General features: G+C 38.2%; 1 protein-coding gene and 1 long non-coding RNA gene across 2 annotated transcripts in view; one reads left to right on the forward strand and one right to left on the reverse strand.

Annotated features, from left to right (window-relative positions):
• LOC128656743 (uncharacterized) overlaps positions 1–8,760 on the forward strand; it is a 50,355-nt gene extending 41,595 nt beyond the window's left edge. The window contains exon 3 of the long non-coding RNA XR_008402054.1: positions 8,730–8,760. This is a non-coding gene — a long non-coding RNA (uncharacterized LOC128656743). The remainder of the gene's footprint in view (positions 1–8,729) is intronic.
• Positions 1–13,897, reverse strand: part of LAMA4 (laminin subunit alpha 4) — a 247,604-nt gene that overhangs the window by 146,644 nt on the left and 87,063 nt on the right. The window contains exon 4 of the mRNA XM_053710874.1: positions 10,347–10,427. Coding sequence (XP_053566849.1) covers positions 10,347–10,427 — 81 coding nt within the window. The remainder of the gene's footprint in view (positions 1–10,346; positions 10,428–13,897) is intronic.

The raw sequence follows: 13,897 nt of genomic DNA on the forward strand, positions 1-13,897 counted from the left end.
ACTAACAGGAGTAGGCCTTTTTGTTTTGTATTTTCTGAGCATGACATTTTAAGCAACTTTCTAATTTTCTCCTTTTATCAATTTTTCTTCATTCTCTTGCTATCTTTATTTTGAAAGCAGAAATGTAAATCTTAGCAGCCAGCCCATTTTAGGTTCAGCACCATGGACAGCGCTTGCTTATTTGAGGCTTACATCTACCCACCAATAAGCAAGCATAACGCAGGTTTTCAACCAAAAATGGGCCGGCTCCTATGCATCACATTCCTGCTTTTTAAATAAAGATAGCAAAAGAGCAAAGAAAAATTGATAATAGGAGTAAATTTGAAAGTTGCTTAAAATGTTATGCTGTATCTGAATCACAAAAGAAAAAAATTGGGTTTAGTGTTCCTTTAAAGGGGAAGTATACACTGACTCTGGAAAAAGACTGTTTTACTTTTATTAAAGAAAAAGTTTCATACAAAATACCGTTGCCTGACCGTTTTTGCAGTGGCCTTTCCACAAATGGTGTCAGAAGTGGGATTGGTGTCGCACCGGCTTAACTGACACAAGAGCCTTAAAGGTACGGAACCCACAAAAAAAATAAACAGTAATAAATAAAAACAATTGGAGGATATTGTAAAGGCCCTGCTACAGGCTACTTTGCTGCAGCAAGAGACTAACAGGCAAGCTGCAGCTTCTCTGGCAGCCCAACAGGAAACTAACAGGCTCCTAGCTAGACAAATTGGAGCTTTAAGTGAAACACAGAAAGAGATCCTGGAATGCCTTAGTACCCATAGGGTACCTGCACAAGCTGGAGGGGTAAGCAGGATACAGGCAAGTAGCTGTCTGCAGAAAATTACTCTTGATGATGATGAGTCATACCTGCTCGCGTTTGAATGAAGCTTGGCCTCCAGAGCAGTGCGCCGGTATAATTGTTCCTTTCCTCCTTGGAGAAGCACAAAAAGCTTATTACGACCTGGAAGAGGAGGCTGCTGGAGATTACCCAAAATTAAAGGCTGAAATTCTGGCCCGGTTTGGGGTGACAGCAGCTGTAAGAGCTCAGTGCTTCTATAAATGGTGATTTAATGAAGGAAAGGCTCCCAGGTCACAGATGTTTGATCTAATTAATCTGGCCTGGAAATGGCTCAAACCAGAGAGTCAAAGCTCTGCACAAATCGTTGAGACCCTGGTTCTAGACAGATTTTTGAGAGAGCTTCCCCATGGTCTACGTGAATGGGTCAGTCAAGGAAACCCCACAACTTATGATAGCATGGTAGCTCAAGTACAATGATATCTGTCTGCAAAGGACTTTGAAAAGTCTTCTCCTAAGGCGTTTGCTTTAATTCCGAGACCAAGACCCCGAAAGGGTGAGCCTGAAGCGGAGTCTGGATTGGGAGTGCCTTTGCACAGAACAGACTCTAGAGCCCGCACTACAATGAAAGAGGATTGCTTTGGTGGAAATACTATAATCTGCTTTCAGTGTGTCAGAAAAGGACATGTTAGGGTGAGGTGTCCTAATCTTGCAGAACCGATGCAGTGTGGACTAGTGGAGGATCCTATAAACTTTTGTGGACTATTATGTTTAGCTGGACTGGTGGAAAGTTCAAATACCTATAGATTTACAGTCCTTATGAACTTATCCCCTAGTAATAGGGAGAAACTTCCCTGACTTCAGCTCCCTGTTACAGTCACCAATAACTTCTAAACAGGAGGAACCTGTGGGTTATATAGGAGGTACTGGTATTGATGAGATTTTTCATTTCACTTACCCTGACTTGTATGTTAATAAACCGAAAAGAGGTAAAACCAGACGGGAGTGCAGATAGAGTAGGTTGAGATATAATAAAGCTGTAAACAAAGTATTGTTAAACAAAGGGAAAAAATGGTCCACTAAAGGTGTGACCACACAATATAACAAAGAGGATGTAGAGGTTGTACAAAGAGATCCTGACAAGGACCATGATAGTGAGGCTGGTGCAAGTGATCCAAGAATATTGGATACTTCCGGTGGTAGTTTTGGGCGAGACCAGGCAAGTGATCCATTGTTACAGAATGCTAGGAGCAGAGTAGTGGAGGTAAACTATGTACCCGTAGAGGGCCACACAAAATATACATATCCCTATTTTATCCTAAAAAATTATCTTCTTTACAGGGTAGCTTCAGATGAGGGCCAAGAGATTGAACAACTAGTCGTGCCTTCCTCCTATACCAGGAAGGAGCTTGATTTTTCCCACTCTCACCTCTTAGAGGGACACCTGGGGGTGGAACAAACTCAAGAACGTGTTCTCAGGAGATTCTATTGGTCTATGAGGAGATTAAAAGGTTTTGTGCCTCTTCTTCAGAGTGCCAATTGTCATCACCAAAGCCCAAGTTAAAGGCCCCACTCATATCTCTCCCCATAATAGATGTGCCGTTTGAGAGGATTGGCATGGACCTAGTGGGCCCATTGGAAAAATCTGCTTGAGGTCAACAGTACATTTTAGTGATACTCAATTATGCAACCTGGTATCTGGAGGCTATTCCTCCACGTAAGACAAATGCCAAAACTATAGCAACGGAACTAGTTCAGGTTTTTTCCTGGGTTGGCATACCAAAGCAAATACTTACAGACCAGGGTATGCCATTTGTCTCACATATTATGAAGGAGTTATGCCAGCTGTTAAACATGCATCCCCTAAGAACTTCATTGTACCACCCCCAAACCGATGGACTAGTAGAAAGATTTAATCACACTCTAAAAGGGATGTTAAGAAAAGTGGTTATCAGGGATGGAAGAGATTGGGACTTACTGCTTCCCTACTTGTTATTTGCTGTTTGAGAGATTCCCCAACACTCCACAGGTTTTTCCCTATTTGAGTTACTGTTGGGAGGCACCCCGTGGTATTCTGGATATACTGAAAGAAACTTGGGAGGAACAAGGTGTCCCAGGAACTAATATGGTGCAACATGTGGAACAAATCAGAGAGGTTTTGGCTGAAATTGTTCCTCTTGTTCGCCAGCACCTAGAACAGACTCAGGGTACCCAAAAACTCTACTATGACCAGAGTGCTAAAGTGAGACAGTTAAACAGGGGCGACCGGATAATGGTTCTAGTCCCAACTGCCGAAAGTAAGCTTCTGGCATGTTGGCAGGGGCCATATGCAATTTTAGATCAGATAAACCCAGTGAACTATAGAGTTAGTCAGCCAAACCGCCATAAGAAGGAGTCAGTGCTTCATGTAAACCTCCTTAAGCCATGGAAAGATAGAGATGCCTGTACAGTAGCAGTGGGGGACAAACAGGTAGATCATCAAACCCCAGAGCAATTAGTATCAGTTTCTGTAGAACTGACCCCTTAGCAAGCAGAAGAAGCTAGAAGCTTAGTTGAGAGGATTAGGGATGTTGTTTCCCCAATACCTGGTAGAACCCAAGAGATTACACATGACATTATCACAGAACCAGGAGTGACCCTTAGGGTTAAGCCATAACGAATTCCTGAAGCAAAAAGACAAGCTGTAAGGGCTGAAGTTAAGAAAATGCTCAAGCTAGGGGTGATAGAAAAGTTTCAAAGTAATTGGTCAAGCCCAATCTTACAAGTGCCTAAACCTGATGGGTCTATCAGGTTCTGTAGTGACTTTAGGAAATTAAATGAGATCTCTAAGTTTCATGCATATCCCATGCCCCGGGTCGATGAATTAGTAGAGAGACTAGCAAAGGCCAGATTTCTCTCTGTTTTGGATCTGATAAAGGGTTATTGGCAGATAACTTGAAAAAGGCCCTATTGGTGGGCCGAAACGCGTTGACATATATGGTGAGCTTTATTCCTTATACTGTAAGTTAATTTTAAAAAATACTGCTCTATGTTGTATTTCTTCTTTTTTCACAGGGATTGGATTCCTTTTTCATAGGGACTTGATTTTTTATCATATGGTTTTTATCATATGAAGTTTATTGCATATATATATTTTTGAAGTTTATTGCATATATATATTTTTGAAACCCAGCGATCACAGTTGATTGACTTTCTGATTGTACTATATTTTTGTTTTTGTTTTTGCTTTTTAATATTGGAGTTTTTTCACTATTGAATCACTCTTCACTTATTGGCACCATCTATTTGGATCAACTTATATATTTTTTGGATTGATATTTTTTGGATTGTTATTTGGATTGCAAGGATTTTTTGATTAACTTACATTTTACACAATTTTTCCACTGGATCTTCTATATTCTTTTTCACTGGTCTTACAATATATATTTTTTTTTCACTGGACTTTCAATATATACACACATTTTTTCACTGGACTTTCAACATAATAATATCTTTTAATATATATTTTTATATTTTTCAATTGGTTTATATTCTTATGTTTATATCAACACTGTTTATTATATTTATAACACCATTGTAATTATCCCTAGAACTTACACACATACTTTTCCTTCATCTTGTATATATGCCCTATACACGTGTATCATCCTGAACATATTGTCCCATTGTTTTTATTCTCATAGATCATCATATTTTATTCTCATAGATCATCATATTTTTGTCTTTTTTTTATCATTGTTATTGTTATATTTGCATCATTTTTTTATTATTGCCACTGTTATACTGTTTTTATTAAGTACTATGGATCCATGTACTTTTATGCTTTTTTAAATCTGTGATCATCTGTTACTATATGTGATATTAAATTTGTTAAATTTGTGAAGTTCTAGGATTTTATATTTAAGTATTTCTAGTTAGTACTCCTATTCTAGACCTGGCCTTCTTTAGGCGCTCCTAACACATCCAATCTATTTGTCTTCCTCTTTGGGTACCTAGAGACCCAATTGTTATAGGAGCTTTGGTCCTGGAAGTTAGCGCCGTCGGACAGATTACATTTTAGAGCAACCTTTCAAAGGTTGATGGACAAGTTGCTTAGACCTCATGCCATGTATGCTGCTGCATATCTGGATGATGTGATCATACATAGCACAGACTGAGATTGCCATCTAAAAAAAGTGCAGGCAGTGTTGGACACATTTAGAAAGGCGTGTCTGACAGCCAACCCTTCTAAATGTACTATCGGTCTGGCTGAGGCTAAATACTTGGGATATGTGGTTGGTAGAGGAATGGTAAAGCACTTTGTAGAGAGCCTATCCTTGTGGCTCCTGACTTTAGTAAGGAATTCTTCCTCCAGACAGATGCGTCTGGGGTTGGTTTAGGTGCCGCACTGTCTCAATATGTTGGGGATGAGGAACATCCTGTCCTCTATCTGAGCAGGAAACTGTTGCCCCAGGAACAGCGCTATGCTACGATAGAGAAGGAGTGCTTAGTGATTAAGTGGGCTTTGGAAACGCTCTGTAATTATCTATTGAGCAGGCGATTTACCCTTGTCACTGATCATGCCCCATTAAAGTGTCCCCCCCAAACAACAGGGACAAGAACTCAAGAATCACCAGGTGTTTCTTGTCCTTACAACTTTTTACTTTTGTGGTGAGACACAGGGCAGGTCTTCTTCATGGAAATGATGATGCCCTTTTAAGGGCACATGCCCTGATGGTGGTAGCCGCTTCACTCACCTGTGTTAAGCTGGGGAGGGGGATATGTGACAGCGTACAGGACCATTTGTATATCCAGAGGCGTAACTAGGAACCACAGGGTCCAGGTGCAAGAATCTAAGAAGGGACCCCCACCTCCCCCCCCAAAAAAGGTTTAATTTGATACATATCTTTTTTTTTTTTTGCATTTAACACAGAAAAAAAAAAATGTGAATCAGATTACATGTCTGCAAAAGGAGGTTCCCTGAGCCCACAGTCTGTGAGATGGTCTGACTCCCTATTACTGTATATAGTGACACTGTTTAACCCACCGGTACTGTATATAGTGAGTTAGTGACACAGTCTGTAGTCTGCCGGTGAGATGGCTGGCCTGACCCTACCTGCCCCAGTACTTTATATAGTGACCACAATAGTCTGTGACATGGTTCAGCCCCCCCCCGTACTGTATATAGTGGCATTGTATAGTGAGACTGTTTACCCCCCATTCTGTGGTAATAAGGTCTGTAATTTGCTGGTTCCACAAACATACACACACACATGCATAAATACACACATAGTCACATACATACATACACACACACACACATACACAAACCCCAATGGGTAAAACAGAAACGCTAACCCCTGTAGTCAGAGACAGAGACACTAGTGAAGCATCACGTCAACCTCACATGATATCAGTGCAGGCAGTGGCAGGTCAATGTTTTTATTGAAAAAAAATATATTTTTTTGACCTCTGCACCCCCTGTAGTTCTGCCCCTGTGTATATAAGTCAGAGGTTACAAAGAGCAATATATCCCGGTTAAGTGGTTAATATTTTTCGGTTGGCTAGTACACCTGCTACTTGTTAATTAAGCCCAGGGCTATAGCATAGCTCTGAGAAAGCAGGTAGGGGTCTCAGTATCAGGCTGCACTGGGATGGTGCATGTGGAGACCTGTAAAGGACCTGTCTGCATGGAAGTTAAAGGTCTGGTGAGAAAACTGTTTTGTTTTGTAAAAGCTGTGAATGTTTGTTTGTTTTTTACTGAGGCTAGAGTAGCTGGACCAGTAATAGTAGTTAGGGAAACTACTGTTAGTCAGTCTCCTAACAGGAGTATGCCTTTTTGTTATGTACTTTCTGTTGCTGCTGAAAAGCATTTTTCATGAAAAGGGGAAGTATACCCTGAATCTGGAAAAAGACTGTTTTACTTTTATTAAAGAAAAGTTTCATACAAAATACAGTTGCCTGACCATATTTGCAGTGGCCTTTCCACAATATGTTTTTATATGTGTACATATGTATTTATGTATTTATATGTGTATATATGTATTTACAGACATATATACACATATAAACAAATAAATACACATGTACACATAGCGATAGCGATATATGTGTACATATGTATTTATGTATTTATATGTGTATATATGTATTTACAGACATATATACACATATAAACAAATAAATACACATGTACACATAGCGATAGCGATATATGTGTACATATGTATTTATGTATTTATATGTGTATATATGTATTTACAGACATATATACACATATAAACAAATAAATACACATGTACACATAGCGATAGCGATATATGTGTACATATGTATTTATGTATTTATATGTGTATATATGTATTTACAGACATTGCTGCCTGTCTATTGCTGTTACCTAACCTCACTGTTGGAACTGTTGTGGCTTGTTATATGAATCAAAGAAGCTATCTCCAATAAAAAGGTATAATAATCTGCCGTTTGCCGTGTGTTGGTGTTAAAGTCTCACTGCTGCCGGGTGCGCTGGAAATTATTGCTTGTGTATATATACATACACACACATTATATATATATATATATATATATATATATTTATATACACACTGTGTATATATATATATATATATATATATATATATATATATATATATATATATATATATATATGCATTGGAGCTCTTTGCAGTTAAGTAGATGAAAACATGCAATATTCCAATATTTTTTTTTAATAAAGTGTTATACTATATTTACTTTAAATATTTCACGTTCCAATATTCACATAGCAGAATATGTTCTATGTATTTTTAAATATATATTCCGATCTCTCTCTCTCTCTCTCTCTTTTTCTCTCTGTCTCTTTCTCTCTCTTTTTCTCTCTTTCTCTTTCTCTCTCTCTTTTTCTTTTACTCTCTCTCAACAAAATACCATTAGAAATATTTATTTATGAATAAATAGAAAATATTCTGCTATGAGAACATTGGAATGTGAAATATTCATATTTTCATGTTGGGTTAGCACACTTGAGAAAATGAGATTGGGTTTGCGCACGAGTAGGGTGTTATGTTTTTTTCCCCACTTTATTTGTTCCATTGACTTCTAAGGTGAAATATGTTAACGAGATAGCGATATTCTTTGTTTAGCTTTTTGCGCACATCGGGTTAGTACGCAAGTAAAAACGTTTTACTTTCAACTTGTCTTACGAGCACTAACCGCTACACGCAAAAAGATTACTTCTAACAGAGTTAGTGCAGAAGCGTTAAATACAGTTCCACTTGTAATCTGGCCCCCAGTAGGCAGAAATATGTCAACTCTTTTTAAATGCTAATTTTTTAAAAAGCTCAATTATAAGTAGGATTTATGCTATATGATATTGTTAGAGTGATTTGAAATTATATGATTGATCAAAAATCACCAACAAGGTAGCACAGCTGAATTTAAAGGGACATAAAACAAGTTGGGATAGAGACAAAATAATAAAATATGTACTTTAATTACTTTACCTGCAAATTTATACTGCAGTGCTTTGCCATTAACCCTTTCTTTTTAGTTTCTGAATTGTAAAGCTCTAACTCCCCCCACACATTTCCTTCTATGGCTGTATCTATATCTATTGTTTCTTTTGGTAGAATGCAAAAGTGCATAGGGATTATCTGCTGGAGCATGCCTAGAAGCTGTGAGATCAGTTGACATACAATGCCGGTGTCTAAACACAGATAAGAGGGGTGAAGTTGGCTGCTTCAGGCAGCTTAGCTATGTAATTCATTTATCTTATTTTTGAAAATTATTTTAAAATACCAGCAATTTTTAAACAATTTTTTTAATGCAAACTATTTTTTAATTAATTAGCCCTCTTAGGATATGCACAGATCTCAAACTGTTTTATGTCCCTTTAATGAAAAATTGTAAATCTAGCTCAAAACAAGCATATGGAAAAATGTTTTCCTTCTTATCATTCTTTAAGGGAGAAACACATGCTGTGTCCCACAACAGAGATGGATCATTGTGCAAGAGAACAGATGTATGCTGCTGTTTATGACATTAGCCAGCTGTTCTATTAGTATTTATGAAGGAAAAAAAAAAGTCTCTCTGTATTTTGCCACTGTGCACATGTAGAATCTATTAAAACTTCTTTGACATTTTGCCCTGCTTCAGGTTGGGGTCTTGTTTCTGTGAGTACTTGGTTGGGGCTCAGTTGCTTTTTGGTCATTGAGCCAGCATATCTAGGTCCATAACAGAATATGTTCATTGGAGATAGAGGGCTTCTTCCTTAAATTATCCTTGCTTACTGCTTTGCATATGAGGTAATCAAACACTAGAACATTAAGGCCTATTTGACTTGCTTCAGGTTAAACCTGGGTTCTTAAAAGAAAGGGTTATATTAGGACAATTGGAAAAAGAGATGTCAAATAACCACAGAGAAGACAACATGAAGACACATTCAGTCCTGAACATTACTTGTCAACTCTTTTGTGATGTTCTTATTCATCTTGAATTTAATAATCCATACACAAGAAGAGGCCAAAATATGTCTGTAAAAGGTCAAGGGTATATAAAAAGATGACACTTGAAAAACATGTGATATATGTGTATTTATATGAATTTGAATGGACTTTAATTTGGTCCTCTGCTCAAAGAAAAAGTCCACAAATCTTTTCAAATTGATTGGAATACATCTCTTTGTGGTTATCAATCACAAGGCGAAACTGTGTGTATTTTGACATTATATTTATCTGGGAACAAAAACATGATTGGGCTCTTGTTTACTATCAATACAAACAAGACTTCAAGGAGTAATGAGTATACATAACAAATAATAATGATCTCTATTCAAAAGAAAAAAATTGTAGACATTAAAACAGATACAAAGTGAGATGTTCAAGAACTTTTTTTTTTTTTTAGTCATATGCTGTAAATATTGCTATATTTAGTAAGTGCATATAGCCAGGGCGTGATTACGATCGATCAACTCCAATCAAATACTTTTTTGACATTGTCCCTAATTTATGAAGCTGCTTAAGCAGGTATGGGGCCAAGCCTGCAACTGAAAGTTAAGAAGCATCTGTCTAATGACTTTGGCTTCTTAAAATGCCAGCAACCTCAGAGGTTGCAGATGTTAAACGTCTTGGACTCTTGTCCGGGATGACTAACAAGTCCTGCTCTCAAGCTATTGGCTGAAAGCAGGGGACAGGGCTGCACATAATTTTAAAACAATGGCAGCCAGCGCTTCATTGAAGGCTAGAAGGTGTGCAGACCAGTTCCTTGTCTGGGAATTTTGGCTGCACATACCATGGTAAATGGGGCCAGTTTATTAATTAATCAATACATGTTTTACATTTTAATTACTTTTTGCAAATATGAGTACTACTAGAGGTTTGAACAACTATTTCTTCTGTTTTACAAGAAACATCTGGCTGCTAATCAGTAAAATCCTGGAATAGTAATGCCATTTACACATTACGCATGTAGTCTTCTGAAAAAAAATGCATTTAATGTCATCATGTTTTATGTGGTGAAATATTTCATGGATGTTATAATACTATGGAAACTGAAACGCTAACTAATGTTGGTTTGTGCTTACCTTTCACACTTAGGTCCAGCGTAGTTTTCCTTGCAAATGCATCGTACAGAACCATGCCTAATCCCACAAGTAATGGCAAAGCTAGAGAAAGAATATAAAATATTGTTAAAACACGGATCCTAGATTCCATGTGTCCTTTAAACAACCAAGTAGTAACAAATAATTAGGTCTATAACATATGCAGCTTGCAAGTGAAAAATTATGTTTATTAATATCCAGTAATCTCAATATATATATATATATATTTTTTTTTACTTAATATTCACATTTAAATAGTCTCATTTGTGCTTTGGAGATATGTAGTTTAAACAGGTAAGTAAATCATGCATTGAAAGCTCCTAATATATTCAGTGTATATTTTACTTATTTTCACCCTGTACTTTTGTTGGAAAAAAATAAGCATGTTTAAAAATAATAATAAAAAGTAATATATATATATATATATATATATATATATATACGTTTGAGTCAAACAACTAAGAACGTATAACCATGCACAAATAAAACCAAATCACGCCAAATCAAAAAATGATTTCTACATATGAAAGAGAAATTCATGCAGATAATATAATGGAAGAACTGAGACACTACAGATGAATTCTGGTGGCTCACCAATGAAACACAATTTCCACAAATGAGGTAGGTATACATTACATATGTCTCTAAGATTCTTTTTTTAAATGGTAGTGTCTATCTTGCCTGTGTGCCTGTTCATTACTCACTTTCCTATCTTGATAGTGATCAAAACTGGCTTGGGGGGGGGGGCATGATTTCTAGAACTATGCAGGGCAATTACTATTAACGTTACATTTATAGAAAGGAAGTTGCAGTTATTTATATAGCTTAATGGACACCTTGTCATTATAGGATTTGAAAATGTATTGAATGCATTATTATCACATTGCTTGTTCATATAGTTTTTCAATTGCTAAACTACGTATTTAGTTATATATAGTTGTTTAGTTATTCGTTAATATGTTATGATGGTGTACAAATTGTTCATATAATGGAATTGCAGAGACAAAATATAAATAGGTAAAATTGAGAACTTAATAATGTCCTGGTGTTGAAAAAACATGTTGCCAGTGAGATCTTTTATTAGATGCAGTTGACACTGGTGTTCCTGTACCTATTGTGATGTCACATGCATGTATGGGTGAATGCTGAGTTCAGAAGCATATTCAGCCTAGTCCATACAGGAATCTTCTGTGACTTGAAATATTAAAGAAGAACAAGATTGTTCTATTAATATTTCTAAATAGGTAGTGGAACAAAGAAATAAAGCAACCAATTTATGATTTTTTTTTTTTCAGAACCTAAGCACCTCAGAATAGTTGTCAAGGAACCTAAAAACATCAACAGGAACCAGAAATTAATTCCAGAACCACAAAATTCCTCCCAACACACAAAAACTCCGGATATTCCTTTTTTTATAACTAGAATAAAACAAAACATTCCATGAAACACTGATTAGTTATAGAAAGAACAGACTGGGGTTTTGGTTTCCATATTTCACTGAAGTGGGTGATATACAGCAGTTGCACTGTAGTGAAGTGACAGTTAGTTTGGCTAAGTGAAGACTTGGGCCCCTATTTATGAAAGGTCTGTCGGACCTGATCCGACAGTGCGGATCAGGTCCGACAGACCTCGCTGGATGCGGAGAGCGACACGCTCTCCATATTCAGCATTGCACCATCAGCTCTTGTGAGCTGCTGGTGCAACACCGCCCCCTACAGACTGGCGGCTAATCGGCCGCCAGCAGGGGGTGTCAATCAACCTAATCGTATTGGATCGGGTTGAATTGCGGCAATGTCTGACCGCCTCCTCAGAGCAGGCGGACAGGTTATGGAGCAGCGGTCTTTAGACCGCTGCTTCATAACTGCTGTTTCTAGTGAGCCTGCACAGGCCCTCAAGCTCCATTGTAGCTTGATAAATGGGCCCCTTAGGGAGATGGGCTGGTAGAGTACTACAGAAGAACATCTGTTCTTGAGGAGTGACATAGAATAAGTCAATCTTTCCTGATTGTAGTGTAGGGGTTAGGTGGGCTAAGCCTTTATTCATATTAGAAAATACAATTAGAGATGCTTCTGGGCAGCATAAAACCCTTGATAAAGTGTTTAGGTTGTGCTAGCCTTACATGCTGGATATGGTGTGAGGGATTTGTATTCATGTCAGACTGGAGCAGATCTGCACATGAAGTCCACAAAACCTCAGGCATTCTGATAATGAATTTATAGGTAATGTGCACATATTACAAGGAGTGAAAACAAAAATAGAATGACTTAGGATACCGCCGCTTTAGGCAAAAAACATTTTTTGTACTTAACCTAACATGCATGAGCAAACCTGATACATTTACATTTAAATGCAAGTATAAACTTAAACATACAATATTTCACAGATAGTGTCAATGTATCAAATTAACTTTACGACGCCAATATTTGCGCTGGTTTGGTATCCTATATACGGCGTAACCTAGAAGTTACGCGCGTATATTTCTGCCGTCGCCCGTAGTTTTTTGGGCTATAGGCAGGTATACCAAACCAGCGCAGTTTGGTATCCAATATGCAGCGTAAGGACTTACGTGGCGAAAATGGAGAAATCTTACTCCATTTTCACCTCGCCACAAAAAGCAGCCGTAAGAAGCCTTACGCTGACTATTGGAGCCCCGTAACTCACTAAACTAGCCAGAAAATAAACCTAACACCTAACACATGCGCAATGTCTATCTAGCTGTCACCCGCGATCTGCTAAATAAAACCTAATACCTAACGCATGCGCAATGTCTATCTACCTGTCAACCGCGATCCCCCGCCGCAATCCCTAATAAAGTTATTAACCCCTAAACCGCTGCTCCCGGACCTCGCCGCCATCTACATAAACTAACCCCCTACTGTGAGCCCCTAAAACCGCCGCCACCACCTACCTTATCTATCCCCTAATGTGAACACCTTACACCGCTGCCATCTACCTTATCTATCCACTAATCTGCATACAAAGAGAGAAGCGCTCTACCAGGAACGAACAACAGCTCAGTGGCTTATTCTATGGCGATTTACCACCCGGAAGCAGCCTCTTTTAGACCAGTGTGCTTTTCACAGAAAAAAACTTTCCTGAAGTATATCAGTCTGATCCCGCCAAGTAAGGTCAGTCCAGCCCCGAAATACCAGGCAATTCTCCTCTGAACAAGGAACATGACAACCCCAGACGATCGTTTCGGCCTCCTATGGGCCTCGTCAGTGAGGTGCAGCCACATTCCTCTAAGCACACTGGGCAAGGAGTCCACGTCTGGTTTCCCCCATCACCCATAGGGAGACTTCCCAAGGGTCATAATAATTTGCATACAAAGAGAGAAGCGCTCTACCAGGAACGAACAACAGCTCAGTGGCTTGTTCTATGGCGATTTACCACCCGGAAGCAGCCTCTTTTAGACCAGTGTGCTTTTCACAGAAAAAAACTTTCCTGAAGTATATCAGTCTGATCCCGCCAAGTAAGGTCAGTCCAGCCCCGAAATACCAGGCAATTCTCCTCTGAACAAGGAACATGACAAC

The sequence above is a fragment of the Bombina bombina genome, chromosome 4 (genome assembly GCF_027579735.1).
Source record: "Bombina bombina isolate aBomBom1 chromosome 4, aBomBom1.pri, whole genome shotgun sequence".
NCBI classification, from domain to species: domain Eukaryota; kingdom Metazoa; phylum Chordata; class Amphibia; order Anura; family Bombinatoridae; genus Bombina; species Bombina bombina.